At 38.8% G+C, this 27,860-nt stretch overlaps 1 protein-coding gene across 1 annotated transcript in view; it reads right to left on the bottom strand.

The window, feature by feature from the left end:
* Positions 1–6,501: 6,501 nt before the first annotated feature.
* The window catches only part of jakmip2 (janus kinase and microtubule interacting protein 2), a 44,740-nt gene continuing 23,381 nt past the window's right edge, over positions 6,502–27,860 (bottom strand). Inside the window, 17 exon segments of the mRNA XM_089123539.1 lie at positions 6,502–6,671; positions 6,674–6,864; positions 6,867–6,897; positions 10,847–10,912; positions 13,347–13,550; positions 14,619–14,696; positions 15,456–15,524; positions 16,059–16,124; positions 16,225–16,278; positions 16,368–16,466; positions 18,395–18,493; positions 19,074–19,136; positions 19,667–19,750; positions 21,617–21,745; positions 24,765–24,887; positions 25,003–25,056; positions 25,147–25,287. Coding sequence (XP_088979665.1) covers positions 6,648–6,671; positions 6,674–6,864; positions 6,867–6,897; positions 10,847–10,912; positions 13,347–13,550; positions 14,619–14,696; positions 15,456–15,524; positions 16,059–16,124; positions 16,225–16,278; positions 16,368–16,466; positions 18,395–18,493; positions 19,074–19,136; positions 19,667–19,750; positions 21,617–21,745; positions 24,765–24,887; positions 25,003–25,056; positions 25,147–25,287 — 1,575 coding nt within the window. The 3' untranslated portion in view covers positions 6,502–6,647.

Here is a 27,860-nt window from a genome sequence, read left to right as displayed (position 1 = left end):
AGGCTTTCAACCAGGGTCGTGTTTCCTTCACAATACAACAGGGAGACTGTTGGCCATTTTAGAATTAAAAATGCACGAGGGATCTTCTCACAAGGCTATACTAGACAAGCATTATCAGCTTGATAAATCATTTATCCATATGATGCATTGTAGTGCCGTTCAACTATACATTAATCTATCCATTTATCCTGCTGAAGTTGAGATGTGTTGCTTGTATGACTATATCAAATAGGACATGGGAAGAATGATACCAAAAGGATGGGCAGGCAGACACTCATCTTTTACAGATAATTATTTGTTGTTATTAATTATCACCATCCAAACAGCATTACACTCTTCTCCACCTGGCACATAACAAACCCTCTACATTTGACTGATAAGTTGGCAACCAATGGTTTCCGAGCACTACATCCGTCTGGATTGCTCCGAGCATGTTTAAACTCACTTATGAAACTGTAATGAAATGATTGGCTTATCACAGTGGAGCTCTGGTTTTTGTATTTCTGTGTCATAAGACATTTGAACATGTTTGCAGTTCTCATCCCTAACTCGCATATTCCAGAGTTACACTCATCGGTATCTCAAGGGGCTGAAGTTACACGTGTTAGAGGAAGCAGAGAACTTGTTAATATTGCATTAGTGTCAGGGAAGAACAACAGGTATAGGTTGCACTATAACTTTCTCTGGTTACAGAGAGGTTACAGCAAATAATTCTTGTCCATCCTCAACTGCCTTTCATCTACATCAAGCTCACATTTCTCTACAGTCAGTTTACTGTTCTTTGCAAAGGCACACCATGCATTTCCATTACAGTAAGTTATCAAATGCTGCCAAAAAAGATCACTTGCATGGTATAAAACAATGTTTTTGGCATAACATTCTATTCATTCTAATGCATAGCATCTTATAAATAATGTAAACCTTACAAATTGTGTGAATTTTTTGTTGACTAATTGATAATAATGTAATATAAGTGTAAAGACGAAGAAGAAATAGCAGGTACAAATGTCAGATTGGAAATTAAGATGTCATTTTATCAAAATGTATACCCGCGCAAAATCTATAAAGCGCTTTAACAAGGAGGCTAAAGACTGCAGCCTCTAGCGCCTGTCGCTAGAGCGCCTTTTGAGATCGGGGAGTGAGGTTTACTCGCACAGCAACTATTAGCTGGCCTCCGTTACATATATATAGTATTCAACTGTGCTAAATAAATCAACAAACAAACATCTGATATCCAACACTCACTGCAAAAAGATTAGTGTAGAAGCTCCGCTCATGCTTGTCCCTTTTCTTGAAGTAAGAGTAACGGGCGTCTGGCGTCTAGCTCCCCAGACAGCAACATAGTGTCGGGCCAGATCCGGCCCACATCTGGGCCGTGTGGAATCCATGTGCACCGGATTTGGGCCGACACTATATTGCTGTCTGGGTCTGAGAAGCTAGATATGGCTGGAGTGAGATTACTGGCTTGACAGAGAGATCCCTGAACCTACTTTCTCAGGGGAATTGCTTGATGTAATGGATCACGCCACAGTAAATTCCTTCAGGCAAGTCTTGCCACTCGGCCGCCATCTTGGCAACACCTCCGGACAGCTATTTCAGACTAACAAGACCAGGCTCCTGTCTAAATGAATGGCAGAGAGTCAGAACTGCACTTTCACTGGTCACCGGGACATAAAAACTGTATGTAAAGAAACAGCAGTAAATCATGATAAAAATCCCTGAAAAAGTTTGATGACTTTGCCCCAAAATAAGGTTTAAAACGCCCTTTTCCCCACAGGTTATACTTTTACTGCGCATGCACAAGGGTCGGTGGAACCAGACGATAGGCTTAAATGTTTCCCGGCCTGACTGTTAAAAGCAGACAATTGGCTTTCCAGCTGGAGGGGCGGGACATACGCATACAACCGCCATTTTTGGCGTTACGAGTTTTCCCTATATAGTTGTATTGAGGATTTAGATAAGTAGCATGTCTCTATATAAATAGTCTCTGGTTGAATTTGACTTGGGCTTTCTAGAAGCAGAAAGTTGCTTGTGGATGATTGGATGACATGGTGTCGGCCCAGATCCGGCCCACACCTGGTACATGAGGATCAGATGTGGGCCAGATGCAGGCCATGCTCATGATCACCCTCTCCCGTGAGCCTTCCTTTTCCTTCCGGACATTCACACTGATGTGGAGAGGTCCTGGAAGACACCATACTCGGCACACATTTTTCCCTTCCAACATTCAAATGATTCAAATGTTGAGGGTTTATGAGAGCAGAGGTTTAGTATATGAGGATGTCCCCAGTGGGAGAGAGGCTGCCTACCTATCTATCCTTATTGAGGGCTCCAGACTTACTGTCGGACCACTTCACGGCTCGTAGGTAAGGCATATGCAGCGGCACGTCCGGCTGCTCAGGGATTGTCACCTGAGGCGGTTGCTGAACAAACAGATCCGGCTCTTCGGGCCGCCAAGCGGATGACTGCTGCCATCAGTCGTTCAATGGTGTTGATGGTCATAATGGAGAAGCACCTGTGGCTAAATCTGTCGGGAATCAAAGAGGAGAAAACTGTGGCACATCTACTGAGACAATGTCCCATTTATAAGTCGGCCCAGATCCGGCCCACCACTATTTTGCTGTCTTCCTCACTTTATAGATCTACTCGGGAGGGGCATTGCTCCATGCATTGGAGCGGTTGGTGGCATTTCTAAAGGTTGTAGGCTGCCCTTCTCACTACTCAGGCAGAAACTTGTGGCGCTTTTGCACTGCATGGTACGGTACGGCTTGGCACGACACGCTTTGACGCTTTTCCACTGCATGTAAGGTACGGCTCGGCTCGGTACGGCTCACTTGTGGCGCTTTTCCACTGCATGGTACGGTACGGCTCGGCTCGGTATGACACGCTTTGACGCTTTTCCACTGCATGGTAAGGTACGGCTCGGCTCGGTATGACACGCTTTGACGCTTTTCCACTGCATGGTACGGTACGGCTCGGCTCGGTATGACACGCTTTGACGCTTTTCCACTGCATGGTACGGTACGGCTCGGCTCGGTATGACACGCTTTGACGCTTTTCCACTGCATGGTACGGTACGGCTCGGCTCGGTATGACACGCTTTGACGCTTTTCCACTGCATGGTACGGTACGGCTCGGCAAGGTATGACACGCTTTGACGCTTTTCCACTGCATGGTACGGTACGGCTCAGTACGACATGCTTTGACGCTTTTCCACTGCATGGTACGGTATGGCTAGGCACAGCTCACTTGTGGCGCTTTTCCACTGCATGGTAAGGTACGGCTCGGCTCGGTATGACACGCTTTGACGCTTTTCCACTGCATGGTACGGTACGGCTCGGCAAGGTATGACACGCTTTGACGCTTTTCCACTGCATGGTAAGGTACGGCTCGGCTCGGTACGGCTCACTTGTGGCGCTTTTCCACTGCATGGTACGGTACGGCTCGGCTCGGTATGACATGCTTTGACGCTTTTCCACTGCATGGTAAGGTACGGCTCGGCTCGGTACATCACACGCTTTGACGCTTGCTTGGCACGGCTCACTTGTGGCGCTTTTCCACTGCATGGTAGGTATGGCTCAGCTCGGTACCACCTCTGTCGAGGTTCCAAGCGTACCGTCCCGATACTAAAATGTGACGTGAACACACTGCAGACCACTGATTGGTCAGTCAGACAGAATCGTCACTACCAGCGTCATTGTAGTTGCAAGACATCAAACCCGGTAGATTTAAATAGCCAGTTACAGCCACCGTTGTAGCACCTGTTTTAAAACTACTTGCTTGATTGGCTTGAAGAAAAAAGAAAGAAAGAAAACTTCCAAAAAAGAAATGGCTGAATCGTTTTCAGTGGAAGAAGTGCAGACGTTCCTCTCGTTGGCTGCCGAAGAGCGGATAAACTATAACGGTCAGACTATATTCCGACCCACTTTGAAGCGGTACTACCTGCAGTTGAAAAGAAAACCGAGCTAAAGCAAACCAAGCCGAGGCCGAGTCATATCGCGCAGTGGAAAAGCGGAGCGAGCTGAACCGTGCCGTCACGAGCCGAACCGTACTGCGCCTTACCAGCAGTGGAAAAGCGCCAATAGTGTCGGCCCAGATCTGGCCCACATCTGGTACACATGGATTCCACACGTACCGGCCGGATCTAGGCTGACTTATAAACGGGACATTGTTGTTGATTGTTTCAAACAGAGATGGGGATATGGAGGCAAAATAATGCAGCTGTAATATACAGGTGAACCTCGATGCAAAAGTTCAGTAATTCAACTTCAAAGGTGAAATTAATATATACTCAATACATGCCAAGTGAGATATTTCAAGCCTTTATTTGTTATAATTTTGTTGATTATGTCTAATGAAAACCTTTTCACTATAGTCTATTTTTGAATTGAGGTTTTCATAAGCTGTAAGCCATAATTGTATATTTGCATATTAATAAAAAAAAAAAGTGTCTGAGAGCAGCGTGTTCTCAGTGTGTCCAAAGGTGAAAAAAGAGAGATTATCGTATTTCTGAGGAGATATTAGACTTTAATGAAATGAAGCCAAACCTGGTATACAGAATGCCCCAAAAACATATTTACAAGCCCGAGACAGCCAATTAAAGGGAGTTAGAAAGATCATTCGGTACAAACCAGTTAGTGAAAGTCCTGCTGGTACGCTACAGCTGTTGGTTTGAAAGAGTAGAAAAGAACTGGGCTCCGGGAAGAGATGATTAAATACAGGGACAATCGAGGAAGGCGGAAACACGTCTGCAGCCGTCACCACAATATACATCGCAAGAATAAACTGCTCAAGCTGCAGGAGGAGAAATGTATTCACATCAGGAGGATATATTAGAGACACATGTACATATCAACAGACATATATATTACACTGCAGTCAGAAAGAGGAACTGCTGATCTTCATAGACATGGAATATTAGTGGTCAACAGGCCTCATTCATGAACCACAAGCAGAATGAGTTTCTGTGCAAATCATTCGTAAAAGCAGTCAGTGTGTGACCATTGCTGTTTAATGATGCGACTATTTACTACAGAGTGGTTTTGTTAGCGTAAATCCGCAAATTCCCATAGTGCAATGTTTCAGGATTTATTTTTACATGGTACAATTTACACAAAAGCCATTTAACTTTCATAAACTGTTGTGATTGTGTACTTACAGTATGATTGGTATGCATAGTGTGAAAATATCAGACTGATCTCATGAAGTAGCGCGTGTATGACACGCCAATTCGTATTTCCATTTTTGCCGTGCTATCAACACGCATAATTGCTTTTCAGCGTGTTTATGAACGCAGATGACTTAACGTTACATTACTATATAAATATATGACCTACCCCAATCCCGTCCCTAAACCTACCCGTCACTGGGGTTAATACCATGTATGAGTCTTCCTCTGCCATCCTAGGAAAAAAAATATGGCTCCCCAGATGTAGATCTACATTTCGCTTCGTTTCGCTCGGACATTTAACAGCGTAGACATACACGCGGATAGCTCAAAATGCGTATAGATAACACACCACTTGACTTGAAAGTGGCGTGTATGTTTACGCAAAAGTCATGATGTCATGTTGGAAAATATATGGGTAAAAAAAAGTTTTAGGTAAAAAAAAGTTTTAAAAATGGCATGAATAACACAGTTTAAAGTCGGCATGAAATAAAAAAAAAATCGCATATTAAATATTAAATAATTAAATATTTTATTGTGACCGATTCATACGGATTTCGGTGATGAATGCAGGACTTCTCGCATTACGCACATCCTAAAACCAAGTCCCTGCACTACATATTTTCTATTTCAATAATTCCAGTCACAATATGTAAGAAAAAATCTGTCGCTACTTCAATTTCATCACAACGGATGAAACCATTTCATAAACTTTTGCATGTTACTATATAATTTATAAATGGCTTCTTGCACGGTGCAACAATTTACATTAAAAAATAGTTGTGTTCGCTGTAGAAAGTGTACAGTTCACTTAAAAATTGGAGTAAACCCTTTCCCTTTTTATTATAAATAAACTTAATGCTTAATTGAAAAAAATAAGTTATGTGAACTTGACAATTCCAAATGACTTGATTAAGCATGAAGTTTATTTACTTATTTATTTAAGTTAAGTCAACTGATCACTTTTTACAGTGTTCAGTAAACTATACGCATGTTTTTAAGAATAATTTGCATAAAAAAAACGTTGTTGCTTGTGATGGAGGAATGAGGCCTGATACAATACAAAAGAAATCTATTAAAAACCACGCTGCTCAGTGTTAGTTTCTCCACTGGACAGTCTACTCAACTTTCTAGGGGTCAACAAAAACTGCTAGTGTGGATGATTTGTAGTGGACGGTCTGGCTTTCTCTCTCAATCTGTCTCTTTGTCCGTTCAGTTTTCAGGCAGTGAGGAAGACACCTCTCCTAAGGGATCCTGACAAGAGAGATGCGACAGTCGCCTCACTAACAGGCCCTGAGTCAGCACACATTACTCCTGCAAAGGCGTCCATTTCACTTTTCATTCCCCAAAGTGTGTGTGGCAGGAGAGACAGATAGGCAGAGAGAGAACGAAAGAAAGGAAGGGCTTTGTGGGTTGTGGTTGGTAGACGTCGCAGTCGGTCATGGCGGGTCCCTGCATGGCAGAGATAATCCATGATCCTCTAGTTGGGTTGATGATTGTGTTTTTGTCACGCTCGTATTGATCTGTAAGTGTGATTTCAAGCATTCTGTCCTGGTTCTCCACAGAGGTTTGATCAAATCCAGTGCAGATATTCCCAATAAAATCCATCATCGGTAACTCTGAATTTCCCACTTCTACACAAGCAAAAACAAAACAGCCAGTAATACACCTTGAGTCGTAACACCCGGACGACTGCGGTTGCATGCAACAGCTCCAGGTTGCTTCAAATCCTGTGTGCGTAAAGACAAAAACTCGGATCAGTTCAACAGAACCATTTAGATCCTACAGGATAATGAACAATTGTATTTAGTGCAAGTTGTCAATTACAAAATCGATTGTGAAAAATAAATACCACGTTTGTTTCAGTCATTTTGTAAATTCTTTATCAAATATTTTTTATATATATTTAATCAAGTTATGTGATACAAGATGTCAAAAGAATGCATTGTTTGGGTTCATGTAAACAAAAGTAGCAGCAGCTCATCTATTGCTTCAGTTATTACTCATATGTTGTTTAATTGACCTTTTTCAAATGAATCCAAACAGGATCCAACAGGATAATAGGAATATCATATAACCCTCTGGTGCTGTTCGGACATTACTCTTTTACTTCATCGGAATGGTACAACATTTGGTAAATGTTTTGGCACTTGCTGTGTGAACTCACACACACACCAACAAAACATGGACATGATTAAATGGTCCTGACAAAAGTAGTCACACTTGTATTGTTCACGGTCAAAAGTGACTGTGTTGGAAATGAATGGGAAGCTTATTTCATCTAGTGGAAGCGTTTGGAACTGCAGCCAAACAAAATGTGTAACTTTTTCAAGTTCACTTTTTTAAACTTTTTAACTTCAGCAAAAATCTGCCGTGTCGTCTTAAAGTGTCGTCTTAAGAAATTATGGAAGCTTGTTTGACACAGAATGAAAAATAAAAAAGGTAATTGCGACTTTTTATCTCACAATTCTGACTTTTTTTTTCCGCACAATTGTGAGATATAAAGTCACAATTGCGATACATAAAGTCAAAATTGCGTGATATAAAGTCAGAATTGCGAGACATAAAGGTATAAGTGCGAGATATATAGTAACAATTGCGTGATATTAAGTCAGAATTGCGTGATATAAAGTCAGAATTGAGAGATATAAAGTCAGAATTGCGAGACATAAAGGTATAAGTGCGAGAAATATATTGACACAATTGCGTGATATAAAGTCAGAATTGCGTGATATAAAGTCAGAATTGCGAGACATATAGGTATAATTGCGAGATATAAAGTCAGAATTGTGAGATAAATAGTCACGATTGCGAAATATAGTCAAATTGCGTGATATAAAGTCAGAATTGCGACATATAAAGTCGCAATTGCGAGATATAAAGTAGCAATTGCATGTTATAAAGTCAGAATTGATCGATATAAATTCGAAATTGTGCGATATAAAGTCAGAATTGTGAGATATAAAATCAGAATTGCGAGATATAAAGTAGCAATTGCATGTTATAAAGTCAGAATTGATCGATATAAATTCGAAATTGTGAGATATAAAGTCAGAATTGCGAGATATAAAGTCAGAATTGCGAGATATAAATTCAGAATTGCGAGATATAAATTCAGAATTGCGAGATATAAAGTCAGAATTGCGAGATATTAAGTCAGAATTGCGAGATATAAAGTCAGAATTGCGAGATATAAAGTCAGAATTGCGAGATATAAATTCAGAATTGCGAGATATAAATTCAGAATTGCGAGATATAAAGTCAGAATTGCGATATTAAGTCAGAATTGCGAGATATAAAGTCAGAATTGCGAGATATAAAGTCAGAATTGCGAGATATTAAGTCAGAATTGCGAGATATAAAGTCAGAATTGCGAGATATAAATTCAGAATTGCGAGATATAAATTCAGAATTGCGAGATATAAAGTCAGAATTGCGAGATATAAAGTCAGAATTGCGATATTAAGTCAGAATTGCGAGATATAAAGTCAGAATTGCGAGATATAAAGTCAGAATTGCGAGATATAAAGTCAGAATTGCGAGATATAAAGTCAGAATTGCGAGATATTAAGTCAGAATTGCGAGATATAAATTCAGAATTGCGAGATATAAATTCAGAATTGCGAGATATAAATTCAGAATTGCGAGATATAAAGTCAGAATTGCGAGATATAAAGTCAGAATTGCGATATTAAGTCAGAATTGCGAGATATAAAGTCGCAATTGCGAGATATAAAGTAGCAATTGCATGTTATAAAGTCAGAATTGATCGATATAAATTCGAAATTGTGCGATATAAAGTCAGAATTGTGAGATATAAAATCAGAATTGCGAGATATAAAGTAGCAATTGCATGTTATAAAGTCAGAATTGATCGATATAAATTCGAAATTGTGAGATATAAAGTCAGAATTGCGAGATATAAAGTCAGAATTGCGAGATATAAATTCAGAATTGCGAGATATAAATTCAGAATTGCGAGATATAAAGTCAGAATTGCGAGATATTAAGTCAGAATTGCGAGATATAAAGTCAGAATTGCGAGATATAAAGTCAGAATTGCGAGATATAAATTCAGAATTGCGAGATATAAATTCAGAATTGCGAGATATAAAGTCAGAATTGCGAGATATAAATTCAGAATTGCGAGATATAAAGTCAGAATTGCGATATTAAGTCAGAATTGCGAGATATAAAGTCAGAATTGCGAGATATAAAGTCAGAATTGCGAGATATTAAGTCAGAATTGCGAGATATAAAGTCAGAATTGCGAGATATAAATTCAGAATTGCGAGATATAAATTCAGAATTGCGAGATATAAAGTCAGAATTGCGAGATATAAAGTCAGAATTGCGAGATATAAAGTCAGAATTGCGAGATATAAAGTCAGAATTGCGAGATATAAAGTCAGAATTGCGAGATATAAAGTCAGAATTGCGAGATATAAAGTCAGAATTGCGAGATATTAAGTCAGAATTGCGAGATATAAAGTCAGAATTGCGATATTAAGTCAGAATTGCGAGATATAAAGTCAGAATTGCGAGATATAAAGTCAGAATTGCGAGATATAAAGTCAGAATTGCGAGATATAAAGTCGCAATTGCGAGATATAAAGTAGCAATTGCATGTTATAAAGTCAGAATTGATCGATATAAATTCGAAATTGCGAGATATAAAGTCCGAATTGTGAGATATAAACTATTTGAGGGGAAAAGGAGTTAGTCTTTTTTCCCCCTTAGAATTGGCCTGATAACTCACAATTGCGAGTTTATATCTCACAATTCTGAGAAAAGATGTCAGAATTTCGAGAAATAAACTCGCAATTATGTGTTATAAAGTCTCAATTCTGTTTTTTTTTCTCACAATTGCGACTTTATTTCTCAGAATTGTGACTTTATATCTTGCAATTGCGACTTTATTTCTCACAATTGTGAGAAATTGCAATTTTCTATTAATTTATTTATTCAGTGGCGGAAACAAGCTTGCATAAAAAAAGACCTAACTTCAGTCAATGCTCGTCCGTTTAAGTTAGAAATTAAATTTTCAGGTCCATGCTCAGAAACTGAATACGTGGATTATGACTATTGCATAAATATAATTTATTACCATAAAAAATCCCCTAAAAATACAAAATATAAAAAAAAAAAAACCTAATCAAAATAAAATATAGTACAATCATTTAATTGAAATAAAAAACAGTATTTTTTGACCAACACATGAACAGAACCACAGAACAGTTAAAGAAAATATAGATGCTGAAATACCAGTGTGCAAGTAACTGCTGGCAAATAAGTAAACTGCAGTAGTTCCCTTTCAATACACAATAATTAAATGTCATGATTCATGTAATGCTCTCCGCAGTATCGGTGACTCACAAACCCCTAATGCAATAGTTTAGTCTCAGTCGGGGTCTAAAACTTTCTAAAATCTCCTCTAAACACTTTCTAAAAGAAAAGATTGTACACTCACCTCTGCAGGAGATGTCACAGACATCAAGGCCAAAGAATAAAGGCAAGAGAGAAGAATAAAAAGAGAAATAGAAACTGAAAGAAAGAAAGAAGTGTTAGTTAAGGTTACAGCCAGAATAGGAAAATGAGCAACATCAACATCATTCTGACAGATCATCTTCTGTAAATCGTTAGTCCGACAGCCAGACAGCAACAATAAATCCGTCTTACCTTCTCCTCTAGATCTTTAATCTGTCTCCTCTGGATGTCAGTCTTATCTTCCAGGTCTCTGATCCTCTGTGTTGAGAGAAACACTCATTTCAGTGTGATTATCTTCACTATGTTTTCGCTCAGTGATCTCGCTGCAAAGCTGAGGTCCGTGATCACAGTACATTATCACAGCGCTCAATAATATACACACAGCGCGGCCCAAAAGTGAATGCACAACTGAAAAGAACAAAACTATGTGGGTTTTACTATATGCTTTGGTATTAGATTTGCTATTTCCTGATAATTTGCTGCCCTCTTCTGTATATAACTGCTATCGCACTACTTGTAGTTTAACTACTGCGCTCTCTTACCGATAGGCATGGCCTCCTAGGGCACTCTGGGAGTTGTTGTCTTTCATCCAAAAAAAAAAAAAAAACATTTTCTGGCTTTTCTCAGTCTAGAAAGCTCCAAATTCAAAAATAATTTCACATTTCTTCTACATAAATGACCCACTTTAAATACACATTCATCTTTCCAGAGGTGAAGTATCCCTTTAAACACGTATGAGACACACATTAACAGTCTTTTATGCTGTTGTTTCACTCACATTCATGAAACACTGCAGTGATATTTCCCTTTGTTTATTGTTTGATGGCCCTCTAATGTTTCCAAAGTCAGTTTATAAATCGACTGAATAGTCAAACTGGAACTAGTCATCGTCACTTTTGGCCATCTTTGAATCAAAATGAACTAAAGACCTCTGAGGGACCGTTTTCACGATGATCTCTCGCTAAGGTTTTGTTGTAGTAAAGTTGTAACCTTGTTCCTTGAAAAGTCAGTAGAATCATTTATACGATGCTGAAATGTCACTGTTTATATCCGTAACGAAGCAACGGCACACATCTGACTAGGTGAATAGTTTCCGACTCTTATTGAACATGTATTCTGTAGCAGATTTAGGATCCTGTGGGTGTTCAGTGGATCACGTCATGACTTTCATGTTGTCTGTACTCATTTATTATAATTAGCGGGTCATGCTACAAAACAGGTGCCATTTAAGTCCCACACAACATGCATGAGTAAAACATCCCTTTAAAAATGAATGGCAGGTCATGAATACAGTGATGATTGAGGGATGTGCAAATAAACATTCCTCAAAAGCCTGATGTATCATATTTGATACATACATTTAGCCATGCCAGCAAAATGCCCTCAACCACATCACAGAGCAACTGGATCTCCTAGATTTTCCTCCAGTCCTTACAAATTTCAAGAAAAGAAAAAAACTTGATATGATTACTTAATATGATAAACTTAAAATGATTATGTTATCTGTGAAAGTATGGCACATGCATTTAAACGTATGAGCTGAGTTTCAAAAGGATGTGCACTGTGTGTTGTGTGTCATGTAGTGTTGTCAAAAAACTCGGTACTTCGGTACCAAGTCGGTACTAAAAAAAAAAAAAATGTTACGGTACCAGCTTTTCTAGGTACCGAGTACCAGGTTAATCCCGTTCTAGACGCGCTGTCTGAAAGGTGCAGTTGCGTCCTCTTCATAACGCTGATATGCTCTCTCTCTGAATCCACTTGTTGAAACGAAAGGAGGAAAGAGCCACATATGGAAATATTTTGGATTAGGCTAATGTCACGTTGCCATAAGAGGCCGATTACATGCCAATTCGCAATTTCAAATATAGGCGCGAGGCAAGCGCGCTCATAATAAAAACTCGTTGCATAGCAACGACAGACGCCGCGTGAGAGCAAGCGCTTTGGAAAGAATAAGCACGCGCAAAAATATCATAAAAAACACAGCCTCTAAAGTGCTTTCGGGGTAGTTTTACAAGTACACAAGCACAGTAGTATCCACCCGACACCAGAGTACTACTGGTATTAGTATCGACGCATTCCTATTTATGTCATTTAATGTCAGTGCCAGTTCTAGGCGTATTCTTGCCTTTATAACTCAGCAGGTTTAAAAAGCCTTTTTAAAATTAAATATGAATGCAGTTTTAGATTAAATAAAAGTACAGTCAAGTCAAATAAAACATGTTTTATCTCCTGTATAGTTTGGTAATGCTACAATAAGATACCATTCATCAACATTACTTAGTTCACATCAACACATTGAGTGAACAATATATTTTTACAACATTAATTAATGTTTGTAAATGTTATTTAATACAAACACTTGGTTGTTCATGTTTGTTCACTTCATTCATTGTGCATTAAATAAATGTTAACGGATTAAAACTTTACAAACGACTTTAAAAATGTGTTAGTGCATACTATTGTTTATTTTAGGTCATTTTATCTAATCTTTTTCTAAAGTGTTTATAATGCAAATGTACAGTTTCCATACTGTGATAAACACTTAAATATATGTAAATTTAAACTAAGCTTTGGTACCGAATTTGGTACCGAGAACCGCGAATTTTTACTGGTATTGGTACCGAATACTGAAATTTTGGTACCGTGACAACACTAGTGGCATGTGTTGTGTGCTGTGTGTTGTGCGCAGTACCTGATGGGCCTGATGGAGCAGCTCCATCCGCTCCTGCAGAACCTGACAGTCGTACTCTCGGCTCTTTCGCAGCATCTGTCTGCGCAGTCTCTCCACGGCCGAGCGCAACTCGTCCTTCTGCAGCTCGTCCAGAGGCTCCCCGTATTTGATCACTTTATCCTGTTGCAAAGCGTTGTACAGAGTAGCCTCCAACTCCTGGATTTGCTGTTACACACACACACACACACACACACACACACGTACAGTTAGATTGCGACGGTAAGGTGTGTACAATGTAAAAAAAAAAATGTATGGACATATAGAGAGCCTAAGTCCCCCCCCTTCTGGTCGACCACCATGGGACCTTATTTCGGAAAAATATTGTATGGTAGTCAATGGCGAGAGACTACAAATATTTTGATCTCGTTTGAATTGTGCCCTGAATTACACATATGATGTTTGTCAATTTAAAAGATACATTTTAAAGTAAAGAGAGTCGCAGTTTGATGTGAAACCGTTGAGGTATAAGACTGTGAAAATACGTAATTACAAAGACTACAAATCCCAAAGGCGCACAATTTCTCTCAATGAATGAAGCTAACTTTACTGAGGCTAACGTCTGTCATTGTTTCTACAGTCTTACGTTATAATCGTAACGTTAATCGAGTGTTTTGTACCAGACTGCACACACACGAGCAGCGGATCTCGTTTCGCTTCCCAGGAGATGTAGTTCATAGAGCGATTTTCACATAAAACTAAATGTTACTCTTCTGTTGTATGACAAACTGCGACGTTTTTGACTTTCAGAATTATCTTTTAAAATGACAAACATCATATGTGTAATTCAGGGCACAGTTCAGACGCAATAAAAAGATAAGTTGTCTCTCGCCATTGACTACCATTCATATTTTTTTCCGAAATAAGGTCCCATGAGACGGAAGCGGAGGGGCGGGACTTAGGCTCTCTATTAAGTGCAGTCTATCAAATGATTCATTTGAATGTTCAATTAATACATTGTATTTAAAGACACAATGTAAAGTGCGACCATATTTTTACTTTTTTGTTTAAAATCAAATAATTATTGGTGATGATTTATGGTTTAGAGCACCAAATGCAGAAAATATAGTGCCAAAATAAACTCTGGAACAAAGAAAACGTTGGTGACTCCTGGTAAATTGAACTGGTCCATGCGAATTTTAATAAGACAAACCTTTCGTGGCACTATAATGAAAATCTAAGTGTCGCTGAAGCTCATAAAAGGACGAAACGCCTGAAAATGGATCAGTATTTTACCATATAAGCCTGGTCCAGCGCCTGCTTTCTGTAGTCCAGTTCCTCCTCCAGATATCCCTTTTGTTTGCAGAACATCTCCTGCAAGTTAACCGTCAGAGCTTTCATAAGCATCATTATATGGTGCCATTAAAACATTAGTGTGCCAAATTTAATCACTTAATTAAACTGATCGACCCGTTACATAGTCAAGTTATCTTCATTTATACAGCGCTTTTAATTCAACAACTTACATATAATGCAACCCCTAAGTATTATCCTAAAATTTAGTTCACCAAAAAACGACTGTTTGCGAAAGAATAACAATGATTTTACATTTATCTTTTATACAAGTTGAGTGTTGAACTCCCAGTCCCAAGATACACATATATCTGAGTGGTCTGAGACTAAGGCAAATATAAATCTGCAAACCTATTTTGCTTAGTTCGTGAATGTTAAACCTTTTTATTATTATTATTTGTATGTATTTTTAAAAACAGAGGAATTCGTTAAAATTGCATATTAAAAAATATTTGTACTGTACACTTCACTGTACTGAACATTTACATTACTTTTAATCTGAAGGCTTATGTCTAAATGTAAGAAACTGGCGTTGTATTTAAAAACTGTGTGTCAAGCCGGGCGGGGCCGAGAGCCGCGAGGACGGAGCGAAGCCACTGTTAATGAGCTACCTTTTCTAAAATTGTATAATATTTTTATTTATAAATTGATGATTTAAAGTGGATAGTAAAGTGGCATACATGGGTAAACAAATCACAATTCTTGTTATTTTGAATTATTCTAAAATGTGTACTGTACATAAAACAAGTAATGTGTTAAGATAAGAGTCGTTTTTCGTACCATCTCGATCTCCAGGTCCATCATCTTCTGATGAAGAGCTGCTTCTGTTCCTTCAATCTGCTGAATCCACTAAACCACACACAAACACACACATTCTGGCATCTCTTCATTGCAGATCATTACACCGCTCTACAATCTTTAACAAGTCGTCTGCTTCAGAAATAAGATTGTGCTATCTATTATGTATTTTAATGTGCTGAATTATAATATAACAATTAAACCAACTGATTGGTTAAGTCTTTACATGGGATTAACACAATGCTTCAGATTGCATCATTCATTGTTTTGCCTCAAAAAAGTACTGTCCAGTCATAGATTTATATTCAAAGATGTCATTTCCCCATTAATATTCCCCTTTTTTATCCTCCATTCCTAAGTCAAGGGTCGTAAACTGACCCAATAGCATATCTTGAAAACTAGAGCCAATCAACAATCTTAAGCATTGTTTTCATTTCGAATTAGTAAAGTTTGACATTTATTTCAGAAGCATTGTGTCTGTAGACCAGTGTTATTATTGTCCTTTACTAACAGATTGAGAAAAGTAAAAGTATCTATAATGACAGTCTGTTTTTGGTTCTCTCTAATGATAACCTGAGAGCGTACCTTCTCGGCGAGAGACAGCACAGTACTCGCTTGAATAATGGCCACCTGCTCCTCGTTCCTCAAGTTCTGTGTGAAGCCAGAAACACACACTGTCCATTAACACCACAACTGCTAATAACCTAGCCTATGACAGAAAGAAAACAGTTGTGTTGCGTGTGTGACGTACCCCGTTATCCCCGAGTATATCCAACAGCTTGATGAGGTCTGGTATACACACGTCCTGTTGAGAGAAGATGAGAGCAGAACAGGCTCATGATGAGTTCTTCCTGTTATTAAAAGCAAAGTGTCAGTTCATGAATTCATACTTACCTTTACTCCCTCCTTTATACAGTAGATCTGTAGTGCGCTCACTCCCTCAGAGAAAGGATGGATTTGAAGGCTAAACGGAGGCGATCTCCTCTCACGCTCCTGACAGATCACATCGAACACACGTTACACACTCACAGCAGTCTAATGTCTCACAATCACAGAAGGCTGTTGCATTTCTGTACTCCCACCACTAGGTGGATGCATCCATGCATCCAATAAACATGTACACTATATTTCATTGGACCCCCTTGGTCAAAATGGCAGTGGGAGGTTGGAAAAGCCAGATTTGAACACCACCATCTAAAGGACACTGTACAAAGGCCTCCAATAACCAGGAGTAATGATTACAACAAAACTACGACCTCCTTGATAAAAAAAAAAAAAAAAAAATTCCTTAAGAACAAATTAAATTCTGAGTTACTGTAGTTACAAGTATGTATTTCATGTCGCAGTTTAAAGGGGACCGATTATGCAAAATGTACTTTTATATTGTTTTTGAACTAGGGATGGGCAACGATTAATCGCGATTAATCGCATCCAAAATAAAAGTGTATGTTTACATAATAGATGTGTGTATAGTGTGTATAATTAATTTGTATATATAAATACACAGTTCAGATGCAAAAGCCTCTAAATCCCATTTGAAATTTTCTTCTAGAATGGTCATTTTTATCAAGCTTGTATATTTAAGTTCAGCAATTTCACTTAAATGGCAATGAAGATTACCTATTAATTGTCATTTAAGTGTATATATATATATATATATATATATTTAAGAAATATTTGCATGTATATACTGTATTTGATATTATATAAAAATATAAATATTTGATAAAATAATAACACATTTTTCTTAAATATACACATACATGTGTGGGTATTTATATATACAAATTAATTATACACACTACACACACGTATATTAGGTAAACACAAACTTTTATTTTGGATGCGATTAATCGCGGTTAATCGTTGCCCATCCCTATTTTCCCATCCCTATTTTGAACGTATTTATGCGTCCGCATGGTAAAAAATCCATTCACTCTGTCACTTTCCTCATAAATCTAAAACAGTGTCTCAAAATGAGCCGTTCATGAATGAACCAAACAAAAAAAACAAAAACGAGAAAATCGCATTCATGATGATTTATGGTGATTTTATTTCCGTTAGACCTTTGTCTATATTGACGCTGATGCATTAAAGTGGAGGGGCTCCCCTGTTTCAAGATGGCAGCTCTATTGACGCATTCGTTCCAAGGCAACATCTAGTGTATATATCTATGGCATCCAAGGCACTAGCTGTACAGGCTCCATAGACATATACACTAGACGTCACCTTGGCTACGGCAGTTCATTGGAACGAATGCGTCAATAGAGCCGCCATCTTGAAACAGGGGAGCCCCTCCACTTTAATGCATCATTGTCAATGTAGTAGACACAGGTCTAACGGAAATAAAATCACCATAAATCATCATGAATGCGATTTTTCTTGTTTTTTTGGTTTGTTCCAACGGTTAGACATGTATTTATCATTGATTCCAGAAAGAATTTTTTTTTTTTTTTTTAAACATTCTTTCTAGTTCAGATTTCATCCGTGAACATCATACGCTGCACAAAAGTCCGCCACCATCAATGAATTCGACGTAAAGGCAGAGATAGCAGCGTTACCTAGCTACTTCCTATGACAAGACCCCTGTTCCAAGATGGCGGCAGTTTTGACGCATGCTTAGAACCACCAGGTGAGGTCTAGTGTATATGTCTATGTACAGGCTCCCTCCGCCCTCTTCTGGAACGGGGGCGGAGCAGCAGCTCATTTGCATTTAAAGAGACATGCACGAGAACAGCATGTTTTTCCTTCCACTCAAAATTGGGGCAACATGTTATAAGAAATGATCTGTGGGGTATTTTGAGCTGAAACTTCACAGACACACTATTGAGCCTTATAAAAGCTGAATAATAGGTCCCCTTTAAGTAAGGCCACATGAACGGCTGGTGCAACTGATTTGTGGACAGAGAAAGAGCTCAAACCTCCAGCTCAAGTATGCGAAACTCCAGTAGTTCATTCTGATCTCTTGAGTCCTGTAGTTCCTGCTGAAGCTTTCCGTTTTCATTCTCCAACTTCTCAACCTGTCAAAGAAACATTACAAGGCTTTTCATTGAATGTGCTTTTCACAAATGGATTTTTGGAGCCCAACGAACCTCTCAGTCTCTGTATACAGTATATAAGTGTTGAATAGAAATTTCAAATGGACAGCAGAATTTGCTTGAAATAGAAATCTTTTTTTATAATATTTTTCACGTCAGGAACGCAAGTCCTAAAAAAACGCTAAAATTTGGCTTCACTTGTCTCATTTTCTTATATGGACTAAATGTTTACTGGTTGATGTAGTCATTTTCCTAATGTGATAATTTTTGTACAAGGACTGTGGGATTTATCTTTCTGTCTATATGTCTATGAAGTGAGTCTCGAGTCACTGCTGTGGATCCTGAACCGGAGCTTTCATGAACACTGATTCAGAAGTGTAGTCATTGAAATTTCAACGTCATTATCCTTGTCTTCGTCGTTATCATCAATCAAAAACAGCTAAGACTTTATTTTTTTATATTCTAGAGGGGTTAAAACGTGTAAGATCTTTTGTGGGTCTATGAAAGGGTTTTGAAATATAAAATGCGGTTAGTGTTGAGAAGACAACGTGTACACACACACCTTCTCCAGCAGCTCTTGATTACACCTGAGGAACCGCTGCTTGTCCTCCACCCATCTGGAGTCCTGTGAGTAAAAGAGGAAATTATTTGGGAATTAGCCATACCTGTGTTGGTCATCCCTATGCCATACTGTGTTACCCAATACAAATCAGTTTGCAAGTATGGAGAATCACTCGGCAAGATAAATACCACACTGGATATTGATTTCTTAATTGCAAGTATGCATGCTAAAGTAACTTTAAGTAATAAGTAGACGCAGTACAACAGTAAGGTGTCATTCATTCTCCATGTATTCATCTTCTCATATCATATCAAATCAAATCACGTACAGATGAACGCGTTATCGCCACCTACTGGTGAACGTGTCAGCACATTTATGTTAAGATTACACGATTGAGTGCATCCAATCACACAACAACTATCTGGCATGTTGTTTACACCACAAAACACAGAATTTTCGGTGTTTGATTAGTTGCTTTGCTAATCCTTGATTAGTTTACTGGGTTTCGTTTGCTAGAGAACGACATTCTTGTCCGCAAAGCCAGTATTCGTGACGTCACGTGCAAAGAATGAATAGTAGTAAAAGATTTTTACCTGTCCTTTTACAGCAAGCTCTTTTTCCAGGTCTTCGATTTTAGCCTTATACCTCTGAGACTCTGCCTGGAGCTGCTCTTGCGCCTACAAAGAGAAAATAACTATGAAATACAACAGCGATGTGCACACTATATAGGTTCAATGTAACAGCAATGTGTTCTTTTGAACACATGACCTTTCAGAAGCTCATCCACAGCTGGATGTTTATTATAATTTCAAGCAAAAAAAAAAAAATTTGGTTTAATTTTGTTTTTAGGGTTTTCTAATGAGGGTTTCAAAAAATCTGTAATCTTTAATTTGGGGTTTTCATATCTGACCCTTATTCATCATCTGGAATCGTTTAAAGCCCTTTGAACAGTTTGCACTGAAACTCTCTTTTGGACCTTGAACCGTTTGGTTCCCATTGAAGTCCATTATATGGAGAAAAATCCTGGAATGTTTTCATCAAAAACCTTAATTTCTTTTCGACTGAAGAAAGAATGACATGGACATCTTGGATGACATGGGGGTGAGTAAATTATCAGCAAGAGTTTTTTTTTAAAGTGAACTACTCCTTTAAGGTTTTCTTTTCAAAATTTAAAGAGCCCCTATCATAGCATTTGAAATTGTTTTAGGAGTTCTCAAAAACAGTTTAACGTGCATGCAAGGATAAAAAAACACTTTATTTGTCTTATAATATGCATTTATTTTTAACTGATTTGCTCAACGACTCCCAAATGATTCGTTCGACGATTCATTTTCCCAAACAAATCCTTTGAGTGACGCGAACCTGCGGCGATTGGTCAAATGACCCAGTCAGTTGTTATTGGTAAACCGTAGGCAGAGACTGTCGGCAACGGGACGTCCATAACCAGGATTATAGCTTGTCAAGTGTTGAAAATTGTATATAATGTTTGAACAAACGTGTCAGAAAAAGTGCACTTTCCACACGGTCCCTTACTCGCATCTCCGTCAAGAGCGAGCTTTCCTGCCGAAACTCACATTGCGGCGGCTTTTGAGGGGCAGTGCTTATTATATAGAGCGAAGTCATATTTGGCTAAGTCGTTTAGGAGGTAATTGCCATTTTTCAATGAATGTCTGGTCAAAAACAAAACTAACTTTACCCCGCTTAGAAGCTGCGCGGAAAGTACACAACACACACAACACAACATAACTATATTGTGCATGCTACAGAAAACATAACAGAAAACATTATTAATTTTACTTACAGATTGTGATTCGGAGGACGAACCTGATCACTCTATGAACTATGAACTCTAGGCCATTGCACACTGAGTCTGAAATTCGCTTCTGAAATTTAAGCACGTTAAAAAAAAATTTGACCTCAAGTTATGTCAATCACGCTTGCACACCGCCTCCGAAACTTTCGTCCGTCATAAAAAAATTCGGATCGGGTTAGATTTTCTGCGTTTTTCGCATCCACAGCCAGCATTTTGAGTGTTTTTTTCTACAATTCAGGGCCGGGGGGAGCTCGTTTACTGTCTACAGAGCTCGTTCTGCACTTCATTGCACATATGCGCAGTGCTTTCAGTTTCAGTTTTCAATTCGATCAAGTGTTTATGTTCTCTTCTCTCGATTGGATTATGAAAGGAATAACCTCCCCTTTCGATGTAACAGCTAATGACTCGTTTCAAAAACAATTCATTTCATAGACTCAGAGTCGACTCTCATTTTTGAAAGACAATAACTTTATATACGGTGCACTTTCAGATATAAATCTTTGCAGGATGTTTTCATTCCCTTAGAGCTATATTCCACACCACATGAACAGTCATTTTCAAAAATCCATGATAGGGGCTCTTTAATATGGTTTCACGCAGAAATTGTGATCATAGAAGAGGTGTATTTTTACTATTTTACTGCATGATTGAATTGCATTTTTATCGGGCCAAAACAAAACAAAGAAAAACAGTGCTGTTCATTAGAAGCCAGACAATAGTTCAGGAATACCTTGGCCTCCATTTCAGCATCCAGCAGCCCTCCTTTCTGCTCCTGCAACAGGGCGTATGCTCTCTGAAGAGCCTGATATTCCCGCGTCAACTGCTTGAACCGCAATTCTGACTCTTCCGCCGCCAGACCCTAATAAAGAGAGCATGAGAAGTAACACACAATAATGAGTATGCGGAATAACCCAGACAGCAACATAGTGTCGGCCCAAATCCATGATTTGGTTTGGGAAATGCACAATAATACAAAACACGCCATAGAGAAGTCGTCGAGGTAAACGCAGGAACCCTTAGTGAGAAATGAGTGAGTTAAAGGTGCAGTGTGTAATTTTTAGCCGCATCTAGTGGTGAGGTTGTGAATAGGCTTTATGCCGAGCGTCACGTGACCAAAGCGGAAAACAGGTCTCAGAGGAAGTGTTTACAGCCGTAAGAACTGACTACGATATGTATGGATTTTTAAGGTGATCAGCGAACCTACCTAGTTCACTTTGTTATTGGCGTTTTATTCCATTTAAATATCTAAACGTTACAGTGAAAAAGAAAAAATATAAAACGTTTAAATATCAATCTGCACATGTGAGGGACATTGGTTATACTAATCTTTGCTCGCTCCTTTTAGGTCATCTCAAGTAAAACCACAAAAAAATTTCATGAAGCACATACAAAAGACCAGGGGCCTCATGTATAAAACTTTGCGTAGATTTCATCCTTAAAGTCATCCAAAGGTTTCGTCAAGTTCGCGCGAATGCCGTGAATTGAGCATCTGGCGCGTTAAGCACGAATGATTTAGTTAGTGCTATTTGTGCATTCACGCGTTTGACGTGAATTCGCGTCTGCCGCCCAAATTGAAAAATCTGAACTTTGGCGTCCATTTGCGCCACGTTAACCAATCAGGAGCCTAGCTGCTTGCTCACATGATGAAGTGTCTGGATGCTTCAACAAGCTATTTTGTGATGTGACTAAATGCCTGGTGTGGTTCTAATGCTCAACAACGCAAACATTTTATCACTTAAAACTTTATTTCAATATACGAGACATGTTCATTATTTTGTATTGAATGTTATTTATTCCATATCTAGATTATATGAAATAACAATAATAATTACTTTTGGAGGCTGGCTCTATTTATCATCAAAACAAAAACAAATTACGGATTAGGTGGATGAGGGCGAGGGTGATCCGATGCGGGACAACAGGTCATCAAACAGCCGGAAGTACTGATGACGGCCAAAAAGATGGCCGCCAATGGGTTTCGATTCCGACGCGCGTGACATCTAGTTTGACGCTTGACCACTTTGTGTTAATTTGCGCGTGTATCAAGAGTGAAACTGATGCGCGTAAATTTCGCTTCGAAATTTTGTTTTTACGCGCGTCAGTTTCACTCTTGACGCGTTATGTTTGGATTATCTCAGAATGAGCCGTTTTTATCTACACACACCGCGGGTCTCCTTACTGTGTGTTCACACCGGACACGAATAGTAACAGAGTATCTAGAATAGAATAATTCTATTCTATTCTATAAATGACCACTTAGTGTTAATTCGCACGTGAAACTGACGCGCGTAAATTTTGCTTTGAACTTTTGTTTTTACGCGCGTCAGTTTCACTCTTGACGCACGAATTAACACAAAGTGGTCAAGCGTCAAACTAGACGCGGTAGATTATTCTATTGTAGATATTCTGTTACTATTCGCGTCCGGTGTGAACGCACAGTAAGGAGACCCGCGGTGTGTGTAGATAAAAACGGCTTATTCTGAGGTAATCCAAACATAACGGTTCATTATACGGCACTGAAAACGTAGTTATGTATATGATATTGCATTTCTAGGTTATTATAGTTTTGCATTTTTCATTAGTTTTTAATTTTATTTCGTTTTGAATTTTTGTTTTCAAATTCAGTTTAGTTTTAATTAGTTTTAAAAGTGGGTTTACTAGTTTAGTTTCTATTTTTTGAAAATGCTTAGTTTTAGTTTAGTTTTTATTAGTTTTAGTGTTAGTTTTAGTTTTTTTTTTTTTGTAATTTGGGTTATTTGTCAGGGGCAAGGTTGAAAAAGGTCAGAAAAAGAATTGTGTAATAATAACTCAACACAAACATACATTTTTAGAAATATCTGTTCAACATTAAAACCAAATGTAGCCTACAATGTGAAATTCCTTTACTGTACCAACAATCTACATATTTTCTATATAAAAATCCCACAGCTTTACAATTTCGGTTACACTTTATTTCGATCACTTTAGACATTCTACTAATTATAAGTAACTTTTCAACTACATTTCAAGCAACTCTCATTAGAGTGTTAGTATATTATAGTAGACTGTCAGTAGACTGTTAGATTATGGTTATTGTTAGGATTTGGGTTAGGAGAATAAGTTTACTTGTAGTAGACAAGTTACTTATAGTCTAAAGTGGACTATCGAAATAAAGTGTTACCGAGTAGAATAATGACATAACATTATTTAATATTTGAATCAGAGCTTATAGAGTTTTGACATCGACAACCCAGCAGCATTTTACCTCAAAATTACGACTAAGTCAGTTAACTTTTTCTAACGAAGGCTCAATCGCTTCTCGGGTCGACATTAACACACTGACAGAATTGTATTAAGAATTTATAATATTTGTACACCACCTTTTAATGTGTGATTGTGTAAAGATGTTCATGATGAGATACCAACCTTTCACGAACTTGCTTTCAACATTGATCGAACCCTCGTTGGCTCGTTTTCACGGAGACGCGGTGTGTACTGCATGGAGGGGGAGGGGCTGTGTGTGTAGGTGTGTGTGTGCGCGCGGGTGCATGTGAGAGAGACGGAGGGAGAGCGTTACAGGGAAATGAAATGCAGTTGAACAAATACACTGCGTGTTTTAAATAACGTTAAAATTAACGGCATTGACAAAGACGAAAACTAAGGACATTTGCTCTATAATTTTATTTTATTTTAGTTAGTTTTGCAAACAGACATTACAGTTTTAGTTAGTTATAGTTTTTTTGTAATGGCTCGTTTTTATTTTTATTTCAGTTAACGACAATGTTTTTTCCCATCTAGTTTTCGTTTTTTCGTTAGTTTTCGTTAACGATTATAACCTTGCTGTGAACAGATCCTCCTAAATATTACACAATGCACCTTTAATGTTCTTAAATGCTCACCTCATCTAAATCTTCATCTGGTGTAGCCGGGGTTCGATCCATCCGCAGAGAAGCCACTGAGGAAGTCTCCGAATCCATCGACTCTTCATCGTACCCGTAGAATGTGTCTACAACAATATGCCTCTGCATGGGGAACGACAACATGGACTTTACTTTACTTTATCATAGTCCCAGTGTCACTGGTTGCGGCGAAAGTTAAAAGACAGATTGCAATGTTTTGAAAGTGGACACACTTCACCTTTATAGGTCTGCTTCGTTTATGCCTCTTCTTTCTCAAGAGTTTTTCTCTATCCTGAAACATGGAGGATAAGAAAGATGTGATGCGTGGATGTTCAGCGCTCACCTGTATGAGTTCTGCCTCACGTTCACAGGAAGTACTCACTCGCGTCAGCTCGTCGATCATGCTCTGCTGCTCTAGAACCTGCAGCTTCAGGAACTCGATCTCTTGATCATCATTGGCCTGATCCAGATCATTCAGAGACTTGAGTTTCTTCAGCGGAGGATGGGACGTAATCTTTTCCTTCTGAATACAACAATAATAAAACGGATAAATGCATTCAGCACTCAAAACTGTCTGGTGCAATATAGGGCTGGTGATGACGCAGTGGATAAGACACATGCCTTTGGTGTGAGAGACCCGGGTTCGAATCCGATGTGAGACACCAATGTGTCCCTGAGCAAGACACTTAACCCCTAGTTGCTCCAGAGGCGTGCGACCTCTGACATACACTCACCGGCCACTTTATTAGGTACCCCCATGCTAGTAACGGGTTGGACCCCCTTTTGCCTTCAGAACTGCCTCGATTCTTCGTGGCATAGATTCAACAAGGTGCTGGAAGCATTCCTCAGGGAGTTTGGTCCATATTGACATGATGGCATCACACAGTTGCCGCAGATTTGTCGGCTGCACATCCATGATGCGAATCTCCCGTTCCACCACATCCCAAAGATGCTCTATTGGATTGAGATCTGGTGACTGTGGAGGCCATTTGAGTACAGCGAACTCATTGTCATGTTCAAGAAACCAGTCTGAGATGATTCCAGCTTTGTGACATGGCACATTATCCTGCTGAAAGTAGCCATCAGAAGTTGGGTACATTGTGGTCATAAAGGGATGGACATGGTCAGCAACAATACTCAGGTAGGCTGTGGCGTTGCAACGATGCTCAATTGGTACCAAGGGGCCCAAAGAGTGCCATGAAAATATTCCCCACACCATGACACCACCACCACCAGCCTGAACCGTTGATACAAGGCAGGATGGATCCATGCTTTCATGTTGTAGACGCCAAATTCTGACCCTACCATCCGAATGTCGCAGCAGAAATCGAGACTCATCAGACCAGGCAACGTTTTTCCAATCTTCTATTGTCTAATTTCGATGAGCTTGTGCAAATTGTAGCCTCAGTTTCCTGTTCTTAGCTGAAAGGAGTGGCACCCGGTGTGGTCTTCTGCTACTGTAGCCCATCTGCCTCAAAGTTCGACGTACTGTGCGTTCAGAGATGCTCTTCTGCCCACCTTGGTTGTAACGGGTGGTTATTTGAGTCACTGTTGCCCTTCTATCAGCTCGAACCAGTCTGGCCATTCTCCTCTGACCTCTGGCATCAACAAGGCATTTCCGCCCACAGAACTGCCGCTCACTGGATGTTTTTTCTTTTTCGGACCATTCTCTGTAAACCCTAGAGATGGTTGTGCGTGAAAATCCCAGTAGATTAGCAGTTTCTGAAATACTCAGACCAGCCCTTCTGGCACCAACAATCATGCCACGTTCAAAGTCACTCAAATCACCTTTCTTCCCTATACTGATGCTCGGTTTGAACTGCAGGAGATTGTCTTGACCATGTCTACATGACTAAATGCACTGAGTTGCCGCCATGTGATTGGCTGCTTAGAAATTAAGTGTTAACGAGCAGTTGGACAGGTGTACCTAATAAAGTGGCCGGTGAGTGTATATAGAAATTGTAAGTCGCTTTGGATAAAAGTGTCAGCTGAATTAATAAATATGCAACTACATGTGAGCTGTTTTGACTTGCAGAAAGTAATAACCGCTTTATTTATAGTTTACAAGACATTTTGTAGTGATCATCCAATCATTATCAAATTATGGAGGATTACATGTGAAATTTGAAAGAAAAAAAAAGAGTATCGTGCAACGGTTCATGTTTTTCTGTAATTCAAATTAAAAGGTGAAACTAACGTATTCGGTATATATAACTATACATATGCATGATTATTAGGGTTGGGTATCGAGAATCGAGTATCGATTGGAACTTTTCGTTTTTCCCGGAATCGTTCAAAAGTTAAAATTTCGATTCCTATCCTAGTTTCGATATTCACAGTCCGCCGAGCGGAAGAAGAAGCCGCTGAACAACACCAACGAAGAAGCGTCTACCGGAAGTGTTGGCATAACCGCGCGAGTCGAACACGAGTAGCTTACGTCGGCGATCCAAAGTGTGACTTCACTTTTCTAAAAATAACGAAATCTCGGCAAAATGCAAAATTAGTGACAGAAGGAGTATTTGTGACAGAAGGAGTATTTCCTTCAGAAAGACCGTTGGTTAGCAAGGTTAGCTAAACTTTCGAGAATCGTTGGGAACCGAAATCGAAACAAGGAATCGGAATCGGAATCAGAATCGTTCAAATTCAAACGATACCCAACCCTAATGATTATACTTTTCAGAGGGCCGACATTTCTGCATTTTAAATCTTTTTTTTCATTGATATCACGTAATATTCTTATTTTCGGAGATTTTGAATGTGGGGTTTTCATTAGCTGTAAGTCATAATAATCCAAATTATAACTTTTGCATGATATTTTCACCTGTATCTCAGGCAAAAGCTTTTTTTTTTTTTTTTGAGAAGTTCTTAGTACAATCATTCATGTCCATCTGAGAAATTAAAAAATATTTAGGTTCAAAATAAATGTATACACTACCAGTCAAAAATATGAAATAATTAAGTCTCCCCTGCTGACTAAGGCTGCATTTATTTGATGAATAATACAATAAACAGTGACATTGTCAAATATTCTACAATACATTAAAATAAGCTGATGATCTGGTGCTCAGCATTCACTTCTTATTATTATCAATGTTG

The sequence above is a fragment of the Pimephales promelas genome, chromosome 19 (assembly GCF_988280905.1).
Source record: "Pimephales promelas chromosome 19, fPimPro1.hap1.1, whole genome shotgun sequence".
Classification (NCBI taxonomy): Eukaryota; Metazoa; Chordata; class Actinopteri; order Cypriniformes; family Leuciscidae; genus Pimephales; species Pimephales promelas.
Note: the sequence above shows the minus strand (reverse complement) of the source record. Positions and strands in the feature narration are given on the sequence as shown.